The 14,068-nt window shown below is 42.6% G+C and overlaps 1 protein-coding gene across 2 annotated transcripts in view; it reads right to left on the bottom strand.

The window, feature by feature from the left end:
- Positions 1 to 1,610: 1,610 nt before the first annotated feature.
- The window catches only part of RNF180 (ring finger protein 180), a 92,486-nt gene continuing 80,028 nt past the window's right edge, over positions 1,611 to 14,068 (bottom strand). Inside the window, exon 7 of one of the 2 annotated variants that reach the window (XM_076362145.1) lies at positions 1,611 to 2,678. In XM_076362145.1, coding sequence (XP_076218260.1) covers positions 2,476 to 2,678 — 203 coding nt within the window. In that variant the 3' untranslated portion in view covers positions 1,611 to 2,475. The remainder of the gene's footprint in view (positions 2,679 to 14,068) is intronic. The other variant, XM_076362146.1, reaches the window with a different exon arrangement.

The following is a 14,068-nucleotide window of genomic DNA, read 5'->3' as shown; positions in this document are numbered from 1 at the left end:
GAATAAAACTATGGTAACGTGCTATTAAAAATGATGTAAGTAACTCCTTCTTATATAATTAGTTAGAACCTATACTATGTTTCTTATGTCTCAAGACATAAGAATATTCCAAATATTCATATTTTGGAATATTTACTTAAGGATATTGCTTTATCAGATATCCTGGTTAAATAATTTGAAATTACATTATTACTGGAATTTCAGACTATGTCAGCTAAGTTAAAGTAATTTTTCATGACATCTTTTTATTTTAGTATTTTCTGAGATCAAAGGTGGAAGCAATTTTGGCTTAAAAGGTGAATCAGTCCCTCTCTTTGCTGAGATAGGAGCAGTAAATTCGTAAGATTAGAGAGACAAACAAAAACTGCAGTTAAAATCCCAGTCTTGGCATAGATGAGAAAAATGTTTAAAATTATTGATAATATTTGAATATACAGACCTACACATCTGTATGTAGCAAAACATGAGCCTATGACCTAAAAAACCCTAGCTTTTAAAAGACTTGTTTGTATCAATATAAAGAGGGTAATTCAAGTGTTTTACTACAACCTTAAAGCTTTTAAAATGTTATGCCTAATGTAACCAGTAATACAGTCAATCACCTTTAGGTAGAGACAAAGCAACTAGTTATAGTGTAATTACAGAAAATGCATTTCTGTCACAACCATGACTATGTGGTGATGGTGAATTTCAATTATTATATCTCCTTAAATTTGCATATATTAAAAAAAGATGGCAAAAGTTATTTAGTCCAATCAGTGTAGTTAGACTTGCAATTTTTAATTCTACACATATATTCTCAAAGAGATTATTTTATGCAGCCAGTAAGAAAACTAATATTCGTAGCTGATTTACTGCTGTTCTTCAGATTAAGTGAAAGTTTCTGGTCCTAATCAATTTATAGCCTATAAGAGTCTGACCATGCTGGCCCTGCTCCAGTAAAGAAGCATAAGCACACGCTTAATAAAACCCCTGAATTCATTCCATTCCATCACATTTGGCAGATGGCACCTTCCACAACATATTTCTCCTTGTTCTCTGCTAGAACAGGGGAGTACACCACCTACTGAAAAACCACAGGTCTCCCACACAAATCCTGATACCAGAGGGACTACATACATATACTCACATGCTTTTCTAGATGAAACCACAGTGTACTTTGCAGGGTCATGCCCTTAGAAATAAAAACTTCCTTGTACCTTCCTGAAAAGTAAGCCCCTGAACTACCTTGTACCATTCTTCAGCACCTGATTCCTACAATATTTTCTAATATCCTTTTTATAATTTAATAGATGCTCTTTCATTTGAAAATACTGCGTAAAGCAGCAAGTATGGAATGATTGCTGAACTGGCTGCAGTTTGGTACTGTAACTCAGCAATCTATATAGAGAATAACTATAAAGTGCTTTAGAATTGTTTCACATGAAAGGTGCAAATAAATACTGTGTCCTCGTACGTGATCTCCCTGGAGACACATAGTCCTGGTGAGCCCAGAATTGAGAGTATCTTCAAATTATTACACCAATTTAATAATGATACTGATTTCTTACACTGGAGAATGCCTCTTTCTCCAATATTTACTGGGGTTAGTGTCTCACAGCATCATAGCCAGCAGGCCTGCTGCTTGCTCTCCATTAGCTGTCTTGCTGGATCCAAACAAACACATCTGGATGGGTAAAAAAAAAAGGTACAGTGCTACTCTGGGAATCTGCACGAAAATGGTCCCTTTAATGTGCAGAACTTGGGGTTGTTAGTTGATTCCTTCTGATTGCCATTTGCTGAAAAGATGAACTGTCAGCACACTGTGCAGTATCGTTTCTCTTTTTGGTTAATAGTCTCACAATTTCAGGCACTGAGTACAGCACATCTCCACAGTAGAATGCCAACAAGTCTATCAATTGTCAAAATTTTCCAGGATTTGGATTATACCATTGAAATAGCTCTGATGAATGTCTGTGTAATACATGGTACAGCACTGCAATGCTGATAATCTCCTGTTCCCAAAAGATCAGACTATAAATGGGAAGCATCTTTATCGCTTTTATGTATGAGGAATTGAAGCACCAATAAGTAAGCAAAGTGTGTCAACATAGAGTCGAACCCCAAAATTACTCTATGGATCATATTCTGTTGTAGTAGACAGAATTCCCCTTAGAATAAGCAGTATTCTGTATTTCTACAGAGCAATTATTTTATACATTAGGGGTAAATCCTGTTCCCACCAAAATCAAGGCAAAACTCCCACTGAATGAAGTATGATCTGGATTTCACATTGTATTTGGAACCAAACTCAAGTACTTTGTCACACATAGTAGAAGTATCAAATAGCCTCACAGCATGCTTGATGCAGTCTATTACAATTCTGAATGATAAAAACGCAGTATGAAACAAACATTTTGCCTTCTTCAAGTTTTTTTTGTTCACATTACTGTGGTTCACATGACTGCTGCTTTCCTTAACTGTGATTACTACAGCCTAAAAAGGGAAAAAGAAATAACAAAGAAAACAGAACACAATAAATCCTATTACCCAGTTGACTGAATAAATGTAGATTATCATCATGTCCATATCAAAACGCCATCCACGGCTATCATCCTCAAAGTCCATGTAGTCCATCCTGTGAGCAGCATGTGGGAAATGCCTCCTTGTTACAGTATCTGAGCGTCTTTCAAAACCTGCTGAAAAACAGACTAGGAGATAAAAACCTTTATAAAAGCAACCAGATTGAGTAAAAAAAAAAAAGTTAACCCTCCTTCCCCCAGTTATTTGCAGGACAAATGGAAGCAGGAATTCTCACACCTCACTGCTCGGTTTCCTCACTTTGTTGGACAAGAAGCTCTCTGTGGACTTGATTTTGAAAGATTTAAAAAATAACTCTGTCTTCCATGTCTGGAAAATAATAGGTTTGTTTGTTTGGATTTGGCACTCTCTGCTATAGTGAAGTAATGCTCTCTGTTTATGTTATCCAGACCTATGAACTCCTCTCTTTTTGTTCCTTCTTCCACTGAATTTGATTCAGTGATCTGGAAGTGAAAGGCTCCATATACTGTAATTAATCTTGAGTGATTAATCTCTGGATTCCCTAAGTCTACTCAACTGAATTATTCAGTAATCGAGACACATCCGCATGTGTACACGCTTGCACAGTTCAACAGTGAAAATACATTTGAATTCCTATTTCTAGTAGTTGAATTTTTTTTCCAAAACACTCTTCTAAATAAATCCTGCTTGCTTTAATATTATGATTATATAATATATATACATGATACACACCAGGTTAAAATTCAATTTTTAAATTACTGTTTGTACACTGATAATACCTTCAAAATATATAGGCAGATGCAAACACAGCCTTTCAAGTGGTAGTAAAAATCCTATGACTCCAAACATGCCTGAGTGTGGGGTCCTGCAAAAGATCCTTCCTCTTCCTTCCTCCCTCCCCTGACTTCTCTATGTAGTAAGAGAAATACTACAGGAGCATAGTTTTTGCATATGTCAAGGTAAGAGGTTAGAGAATTGTCTGTGCAGGTGTGTCAGACAGCAGGTTGTGGCACAGGGAAGAGGCTGGGAGCTGTGCTGCAAAGGCAGATCTGTCCCATGCTGATGAAGGAGAGAATAGTAGAATAGTTTGGGTTGGAAGGGACCTCTAAAGGTCATCTAGTCCAAGCCCCCTGCCGTAGGCAGGGACATCTTCAACTAGATCAGGTTGCTCAGAGCCCCGTCCAGCCTGACCTCAAATGTTTCCAGGGATGGGGCACCCACCACCTCTCTGGGCAACCTCTGCCAGTGCTTCACCACCCTCAGCATAAAAAATTTCTTCCTTATATCTAGTCTCAATCTACCCCCCTTTAGTTTAAAGCCATTCCCCCTTGTCCTGTCGCAACAGGCCCTGCTAAAAAGTTTGCCGCCATCTTTTTTATAAGCCCCCTTTAAGTACTGATAGGGTGCAAGAAGGTCTCCCCAAAGCCTTCTCTTCTCTAGGCTGAACAACCCCAACTCTCTCAGCCTTTCTTCAGAGGAGAGGTGTTCCATCCCCCTGATCATTTTCATGGCCCTCTTCTGGACCCGCTCCAACAGGTCCGTGTCTTTCTTCTGCTGAGGGCTCCAGAGCTGGACGCAGTACTCCAGGTGGGGTCTCACCAGAGCAGAGCAGAGGGGCAGAATCCCCTCCCTCGACCTGCTGGCCACACTTCTTTGGATGCAGCCCAGGACACGGTTGGCCTTCTGGGCTGCGAGCGCACATTGCTGGCTCATGTCCAGCTTTTCATCCACCAGTACCCCCAAGTCCTTCTCAGCAGGGCTGCTCTCAATCCCTTCATCCCCCAGCCTCTATTGATACCAGGGGTTGCCCCGACCCAGGTGCAGGACCTTGCACTTGGCCTTGTTGAACCTCATGAGGTTCACATGGGCCCACTTCTCGAGCTTGTCCAGGTCCCTCTGGATGGCATCCCGTCCCTCTGGTGTGTCGACCGCACCACTCAGCTTGGTGTCATCTGCAAACTTGCTGAGGGTGCACTCGATCCCACTGTCTATGGCATTGATGAAGACATTCAACAGTACCAGTCCCAATACAGACCCCTGCGGGATGCCACTCATCACCAACCTCCATCTGGACATTGAGTCATTGACCACTAACAACAATGACTATGCGACCATCTAACCAATTCCTCACTCACCGGACAGTCCACCCAGCAAATCCATACCTCTCCAGTTGAGAGAGAAGGATGTTGTGGGGGACCACGTCAAAGGCCTGACAGAGGTCCAGACAGACGACATCTGTAGCCCTTCCCATGTCCACTGATGGAGTAACCCCATCATAGAAGGCCACTAGGTTAGTCAGGCAGGACTTGCCCTCGGTGAAGCCATGCTGGCTGTCTCGAATCACCTCCCTGTCCTCCATGTGCCTTAGCATAGCTTCCAGGAGGATCCATTCCATGACCTTCCCAGGCATAGACGTGAGACTGACTGGCCTGTAGTTCCCCGGGTCTTCCTTTATTCCCTTTTCAAAAATGGGGGTTATGTTTCCCCTTTTCCAGTCAGTGGGAACTTCACTGGGCTGCCACAACTTCTCAAATACAATGGATAGTGGCTTAGCAACTTCATCTGCCAGTTCCTTCAGGACCCATGGATGGATCTCATCGGTCCCATGGACTTGCGCACCTTCAGGTGTAGTCTTACTGGTCTGGATTTTTGTTCCGTTTTCAGCTAACTCTCAATCGTTATGACGTACTCTTTTGATTTTGGAAAATAGGTCTTTGCTGCACTGCTGTCCTGGTTTCGGCAGGGATAGAGTTAATTTCCTTCCTAGTAGCTGGTACAGTGCTGTGGTTTGGACTTAGGATGAGAACAAAGTTGATAACGCACCGATGTTTTAGTTGTTGCTAGGTAATGCTTACACTAGCCAAGGACTTTTCAGCTTCCCATGGTCTATTGACTGAGAAGGCTGGAGGTGCACAAGAAGCTGGGAGGGGGCACAGCCAAACTGGCCACAGGGACATTCCATACCATGTGACGTCATGCTCAGTACATCAACTGGGGAAAGCTGGCCAGGGGCGCTGCTGCTCGGGGACTGGCTGGGCATCAGTCAGCGGGGGGTGAGCAATTGTACTGTGCATCACTTGCTTTGTGCATTATTATATTATTATTATTATTATAATTTTATTTCAATTATTAAACTGTTTTTATCTCAACCCACGAGTTTTTCTCACTTGTGCTCTTCCAATTCTCTCCCCCATCCCACCGGGTGGGGGGAGTGAGCGAGCGGCTGCGTGGTGCTCAGTTGCCGACTGAGGTTAAACCATGACAGTCCTTTGTGCTAGTTGGTGGAGACATGGCTCTGCGGCCACTCCGACCCCAGCAACATGCTCTGCGGCTACTCAGACCCCAGCAACAGGCCCTGTGGCCACTCAGACGCCGGTGACACGCCCTGTGGCTGAACCAAAGAACCAGCCTGTGCCGGTATCAGTCGCCCCTGTGCACAAGAAGAAATGCTGGAAGTGGAAGTCGGCTCGTTTAGTAAGGGAGGAACAAACTTCTTCTAAAAGGGAGCCGGAGGAAAAAGTGGACGAGGCAGACTACCCTGCAGAAGGGCCATCACGAGAACAGGAAGAGGAGAGCCAGCTGCTGCCCAGGGATGAAGAAGAGGAAGAACTCATAAACAAGATGGTAACCACCCGATCTCCATCCCTGAGTGAGCTGCGAGATATACAAAAAGATTTCAGCCGTCGTCCAGGCGACATATTGTCACCTGGCTGCTCCGATGCTGGGATAATGGAGCCAGTAGCCTGGAATTAGAGGGTAGGGAAGCCAAGCAGCTGGGATCCTTTTCTAGGGAAGGGGGCATTGACAAAGTAATTGGAAAAGGGACACAAGTCCTCAGCCTTTGGAGGCGACTCTTGTCAAGCATGAAGGAAAGGTATCCCTTTAAGGAAGATGTCACATGTCGCCCAAGCAAGTGGATCACCATGGAGAACGGTATCCAGTTTCTGAGAGAATTAGCTGTGCTGGAGGCAATTTATGACGACCTGAACAATGAACAACTATCCAAAGATCCACATGAAGTCAAGTGCACACGACCCATGTGGTGGAAGTTTATAAGGAGCTCACCATCTTCATATGCCAACTCATTGGCAGTGATGACCTGGAAAGATGGAGAGGAACAAACAGTGGATGAATTGGCTGGTCAACTCCAGTAATATGAGGAAAGTCTCTCTTCCTCCCTCGTCTCAGCTGTGGAGAAACTGTCCCGCGAGATCCAGCAACTCAGAGAGGATAGGTCCTACTCCTCACCTGTACGGACCAGTATCTCGGCTATTAGGAGTCAGCGTTCTTTTGCTCAAGAGAGAGAATATAAAGGGTACACACCATGGGGCACCCTGTGGTTTTACCTGCGTGACCACGGAGAGGACATGAGAAAGTGGGATGGAAAACCTACCTCAGCCCTAGGGGCACGGGTACGTGAACTGCAAGGGAAAACAATCACAGAAAGAGGTTCTTCCAGGAAAATTGCTGCTCCAGTTTCCAGCGGGCAGTTCCCCAGAGAGAGTAGAAGGGCTGATCTTACTCTTGATCTTAATGAAGAAACTTCTGACTCGTACGTACAAGAAATGAGAAATGAGTACTGTGATGAGGATTAGAGGGGCCCTGCCTCCAGCCAGGGGGAGGAAAGGGACAACTGGTTTACTGGACTGTGTGGATTCAGTGGCCTGGCACGTCAGACCCACAGGAGTATAAGGCTCTAGTAGACACCGGTGCACAGTGTACCCTAATGCCAGCAAGCTATATAGGGGCAGAACCCATCTGTATTTCTGGGGTGACGGGGGGATCCCAACAGCTAACTGTATTGGAAGCCAAAGTAAGTCTAACTGGGAATGGGTGGCAGAAGCACCCCATTGTGACTGGCCCAGAGGCTCTGTGCATCCTTGGCATAGACTACCTCAGGAGAGGGTATTTCAAGGACCCAAAAGGGTACCGGTGGGCTTTTGGTATAGCTGCCTTGGAGATGGAAGAAATTAAACAGCTGTCCACCTTGCCTGGTCTCTCGGAGGACCCTTCTGTTGTGGGGTTGCTGAAGGTCGAAGACCAACAGGTGCCAATCGCTACCACCATGGTGCACCGGCGGCAATATCGCACCAACTGAGACTCCTTGATTCCCATTCATGAGCTAATTCGTCGACTGGAGAGCCAAGGAGTAATCAGCAAGACTCACTCACCCTTTAACAGTCCCATATGGCCAGTGCGGAAGTCTAATGGAGAGTGGAGACTAACAGTAGACTATCGTGGCCTGAGCGAAGTCACGCCACTGCTGAGTGCTGCTGTGCCAGACATGCTAGAACTTCAATACGAACTGGAGTCAAAGGCAGCCAAGCGGTATGCCATAATTGATATCGCTAATGTGTTTTTCTCGATCCCTTTGGCAGCAGAGTACAGGCCACAGTTTGCTTTCACTTGGAGGGGTGTCCAGTACACCTGGAACCGACTGCCCCAGGGGTGGAAACACAGCCCCACGTTGGGTGCCAAAAAGGACTGTTGTGGTTTAACCTCAGTCGGCAACTGAGCACCACGCAGCCGCTCGCTCACTCCCCCCCACCCGGTGGGATGGGGGAGAGAATTGGAAGAGCACAAGTGAGAAAAACTCGTGGGTTGAGATAAAAACAGTTTAATAATTGTAACAAAATAATAATAACAATAAAAACAACAACAACAACAACAACAACAACAACAACAACAATAATAATAATAATAATAATACACAAAGCAAGTGATGCACAGTACAATTGCTCACCACCTGCCGACTGATGCCCAGACAGTCCCCGAGCAGCGGCCCCCCCGGCCAGCTTTCCCCAGTTTATGTACTGAGCATGACGTCACATGGTATGGAATGTCCCTTTGGCCAGTTTGGGTCAGCTGTCCTGGCTGTGCCCCCTCCCAGCTTCTTGTGCACCTCCAGCCTTCTCCGTCGGTAGAGCATGGGAAACTGAAAAGTCCTTGGCTAGTGTAAGCATTACCTAGTAACAACTAAAACATCCCTGCGCTATCAATTCTCATCCTAAATCCAAAACACAGCACTGTACCAGCTACTAGGAAGGAAATTAACTCTATCCCTGCCGAAACCAGGACAGTTGCCCAGACTCTTCTCTGCACTGACATCACGGCTTTTGGAGTCTCAAGGTGCGTAGGAAGTGTCCCCTTCAGTGTGCACCCTGCACACCAGTATGCCTCAGCGTATGTTCCTCAGTTTTTTTACCGTGCTGCCTTCTAGTCCAGCTGAAATTAAGCCTCCTTGAAGTTCCTCAGTGTTCTGTTTGTGATTAATATAAATAATTGTGTATAATTAGTGTTCACATGCCAGTAATTTTCATTTTAACGTTCTCAGACCTTCTTCAAGATAATTGAGAAATATATTTTAAAATAGTGTCCTAATACAGAACTTTTCTGGAATTTCAGTATTTTTCCTTTTCAGTGGTGGATATTGACTGTTCCTTTGTATTTTTTTCTGAATTAATATTTTGCAGGGAACTTCTATAGCACAATTGTTTCCATGCCTTCCAAAGAAAAGTGTTTTCTCTCTTTGGTATCCTTTTTAAGATAGTTCATCAGAGACCTTTTGACTCCAAATTACATAGGTAAACTGTCCTCCTGTATTCATTTATTGACTGCTTTATTTAGAAATTTGACTAGACTACTGAGACACAGAAATTCTTCCTTTGGAGAATCACTTATGATTAGACATCATGGTATCATTGCATTTTTAATTTTTTTTTATTTTTAATGACAATTTGGATCAGTTTGTCATGTACAGATACTAAGTTTCTAGATCTGTATACACCAGAATCTCTCTAATATGATTTATTTTATTTTGGACACTATACATGAAATCTTTATGCTAGTCAAGAGACTGATGTTTTATGACGATTTTCAGTGACTCCAAGTGGGCTAAGATTTGCCCCACAGCTAAATATGTTATACTGACTCTAGGGGAAAAAAAAAAAGTAAAAAATTCCAGGGATTTACTTTTAAAGAGTTTTAGATTATAATACCACAAAATTTTATGCCAGTGCATGAGCTAAACATCTGCTTAAAGATGCTGAAGATGTGTTTAAAGTATGATATGGACCTCCTTGTTCTTTATGTTATGCCTTAGATTATGTTAATTTAAAATTATGTTAATTTAAAACAGTATCTTTGATTACTGAAAAATAGCATTAGTAATTCAGTAACAAAATTCTGAAAAATGTAAGTCTTCTTTAAGTATCTTTCTGCCAAGATGTAATTTACTTGAAAAACGTTAATTTAAAAACTTACCTCAATTTCAAACCTGTATTTTTCTTAATTTCTTTTCCAACACTTTTTAAATATTGTTGTCAAATAGAAACCTAGATTTATGTTGTTATGTTCTACTTTTTAAATTTAATTTGCAAATGGCATTAAATTTTATTACTAATGCTATATCATTCACTTTGACTTTTACACATGAATTTTAGTGTGTATTATCCTCACTGGAGGGTCTTAGTCAAGACTGCTACCCGTGCTTTCTTTTTATTTATTTCTATACTTAAAAGTAAATATAACACAATATGCTAGAGGCTGTTTTTGGATCAACAGGGATAATCAGGGAATTATGCAAACATGTAGCCACATTAGTTTTGACTTGGCAGTCCTCACCTTCTAGAGGATTTGGACAAATACTATCCTTGATTTGTATGTCTGTGAAACTCACCTTAAGCAAACCTGCACCGAGTTTATCACAGATTAGACTTTGCAATGTAATCATTCTACATTCAAGAACAGCAGTTTCAGTATAGGAAACTGGCTATTCTCTAATTGCTCTTCCTACAGAAAGCCACAGAAAAATTGTTGGTGCTGCATTAAAGGTATGTATACAATCAGGAACTGCTTACTATACACCATGTGTAATCCCTGTGGCTTCCCTGAGTGTGAATAAAGCTATTGAAAGTTGACAGCCAGTTATGTGGAATAGATTTCAATTCTGTTGCTGAAATAGTCTCTTTTTTACCATCTGTAAATTGATTAAGCTTCAGCTGAAAATGTCAATAGTACAAGTATTATGTAAGCTGAATTCTAGCACTTAACAGAGGCTAACAAAGAACAAGAACTGTTTCTTTTCCATGAAGTATATTACCAAATAAACTTGTGTACAGTACTGAAACAAAGGATCAGATTTAGAAACCCTGTACAATCGTGCACAAAGGTTACTGCAGGCTCTATGATCCATACTGTGACTACTGTCTTTAATAAATTGTGACATGAAAAATACCTTCAGATGTCTGTCTCTCCAGCTAGAGTGGAAATAAGCCATGTTTCTGCATCTGATTCTAGCCATCTGCAGATAAAAACTGAGAGCTGTAGAGTTCCTCAAAAACTGTACAGCAACATGAAGTAGGGGTTTGAATTATGAAACAGAAGAGCTGAGGGAGCTTCAAATCACTTCTAATGTATTTTCTGCCTTTTTAAAAAGAAACCCTATCTTATTTGATGAATACAGACCCTAAATAATTTGTTAAAACATATATTTTACTTAACATTATTGTGCATGCCTGTGTTGCTATAGTCTGAACAAGAACTTCCACTCAAATCACATGAATATGCATGCACAGTGCCAGCGGAGTCTGGCAGACTGTTAGTGGAAACCTGTTACTAGATAACAAAAACAACGTTCTGTGCAAATCATACTTTTATACCTACCAAAGCGTGCAAATCAAAAAGGATTTTCACCAGAGCTTCCATAGGCACATCTGTTTCAAGTGTCCCTGCCAAAGTTCTTGCAACCTCCTGTTGAGGTACTAGCAATACTCAAAATAAGACTACAAACAATTTAAAATATTCCCCCAATTTTATAAATTGACTGATCTCATTTTGCTATGACTAAAGAATATAAGATATGAGATGGAAAATTTTACTCTAAAAATGTGCCCAAATGAATAATATGCAATCTATAATAACCATTGTCCTGGTTTCGGCAGGGATAGAGTTAATTTCCTTCCTAGTAGCTGGTACAGTGCTGTGTTTTGGATTTAGGATGAGAACAATGTTGATAACGCACTGATGTTTTAGTTGTTGCTAAGTAGTGCTTACACTAGTCAAGGACTTTTCAGCTTCCCATGCTCTATTGACTGAGAAGGCTGGAGGTGCACAAGAAGCTGGGAGGGGGCACAGCCAGGACAGCTGACCCCAACTGGCCACAGGGACATTCCATACCATGTGCCGTCATGCTCAGTACATCAGCTGGGGGAAAGCTGGCCGGGGCCAGGGGGGCCGCTGCTCGGGGACTGGCTGGGCATTGGTCGGTGGGTGGTGAGCAATTGTACTGTGCATCATTTGCTTTGTGTATTATTATTATTATTGTTATTATTATTTTGTTACAATTATTAAACTGTTTTTATCTCAACCCACGAGTTTTTCTCACTTCTACTCTTCCAATTCTCTCCCCCATTCCACTGGGGGGGGGAGGAGTGAGCGAGTGGCTGTGTGGTGCTCAGTTGCCAACTGAGGTTAAACCACAACAACCATTTACATTGTAAGTGATCATGTAAAATGAGCAAAAAAACCCCAAGTGTTCCTAGGTAATCAGATGTACCAAGGTCATTTTGACACTGTCTCTTCTTTCTGACACCTTCCCGTATGTGCCCTTGCAGCAACCAACAGCTTAGGACCCCAGTGCTTTGGAAGCTGTGCTCAGGACGACGTGTTAAAACAGCATTGATAGGATTTTCTTTTCTTAAATGTGTCCGTGCACACTTTTGAACCAGATCTCATATTGTTTCCACTTACTGCGCTTTGTGTCCCTTGGTGGAGTAGTCTTAGAGCCAATAAATTAATTTCCTTTCAGGTGAAACAAAACCAGAAGATGAGCTCGAAGAGCTCTGATGTGTTCCAGTAATATGCTTCAACCACTAATGGGCATTCAGCCCTTGGGATTGGAAGTAAGTTCCCCCTGTTCCCTAAAATGCAAATGTGGACATCTGGCCCTCAGCACCAATTGTTTTGCCCTATCTATCATAGCTGATATAATTGCTAATGCAAGAATGCCTGAGAGACAGTAAACAATCTTTCCTAAAACATCTTCATGCCATTCATAATTTTACAGACCTCTTGTATCTGTCTTCTGTAATATCCTTTCCAAACAAAAAACTTGTGAATTTCCTTTGTATGGAAAAGCTTCCATACTTCAGATCATCCTTTCTGCATTATGCTTCACCCCGCTTTATCCTTCTTTGAGATGATATAATCTAAAATTATAGGCAAAATTGGAGATGTGGAATCACCACAGATCTAGACAATGACATAACGTTTTCCATTTTGTTATGATCCTAATAATTCCTGCTTGCCTTTTGACTATGGCTCTGCATTCAATATTTTCAGAAAGCTAATCACAGTATTACCCAGACCTCTTTTCTGAAGTGGCAATAGCTAATTTACAGCTCATCATAGTGAATATTATGTATTACGGAGATTGCATAGCCTCTGTGGACAACTGCTCCACCACTTGACTGTCGTCGCAGTGAAAGTGTTTTTCTTACTTGCAGTCTGAACCTCTCGTATCCATTATTGCTCATCCTCCTGCCATGCACCACTGTGAACAGCTGGTCTGTCCTCTTGGTGGTCTCCTTATAGGTATGGTAAGGCTGCCTGGAGATCCTCCCCAAAGCCTACCCTTCTCCAGACTGAACAAGCCAGTTCCCTCAGCCTCTCCTCACAGATCAGGTGCTCCAGGCCCCTGAGCATCCTGATGTCCTTCTGGTAAACCTGCTCCAATTTACTGTTGTCCTTCCTGTATTGCGGGATGGGGTGGGGGGTGGTGTGTGTGTGCAAAATTGCAGTATTTTAGATGTGGTCTGCTGAGTAGCAGGGGATAAAAACTTCCCTCATCTACTGCTGTTCATACATCATGTTCCTGTTCATAAAGCCCAGGATGCTGTTGGCCTTCTTTGCTGTCAGGGCACACTGCCAGCTCATGCGAAGCTTGCTTTCCATCAGGATGCCTAGGTCCTTTCCAGAGAGCTGCTCCCCAGGCTGTCAGTGCCCAACCTGTGTCATTGCCAGGGCCTCTTCCTTCCCCGGTGCAGGGCTCAGCATTTGTCCTTGTTGAATTTGACAAGGCTCCTTTCAGCACATTTCTCCAGCCTGTCTTGGTCTCTCTGAATAGCAGCCCCGCCACTGAGTCTACCAACCGGTCCTCCAATTTGTTGTCATCTGCAAACCTGATGGCAGCGTGGAGAAATGGGCCAAAATTTCCCAGCATTCTGTACTCTTTTCAAGGATACAGTGTGTTTATACTGCTTTCACAAATGAGGTATCATCCCGAACTTCTTGCATAAACACCAGCCTTCTCCCATATGCACATCATGTGGCATCATATTCTGGTTATGCTAATATAATAGCTAAATTGCAAGATTTACTAGTTAAAATAAGCTATGAAATCTGTACTTCCAACAAAGATAAACGCATATATTGCTAGAGAGGTTTATGAGAGGATGGCACTTACCCTGTGTGAATGCCTGCAAGCATGTCCCATTGACTGCTGATCTCATGTCCCAAGCTCTCACTC

This window comes from Aptenodytes patagonicus, chromosome Z (genome assembly GCF_965638725.1).
Source record: "Aptenodytes patagonicus chromosome Z, bAptPat1.pri.cur, whole genome shotgun sequence".
NCBI classification, from domain to species: domain Eukaryota; kingdom Metazoa; phylum Chordata; class Aves; order Sphenisciformes; family Spheniscidae; genus Aptenodytes; species Aptenodytes patagonicus.
The sequence above is the reverse complement of the archived record's forward strand: the minus strand, read 5'-3'. Positions and strand labels throughout refer to the sequence as shown.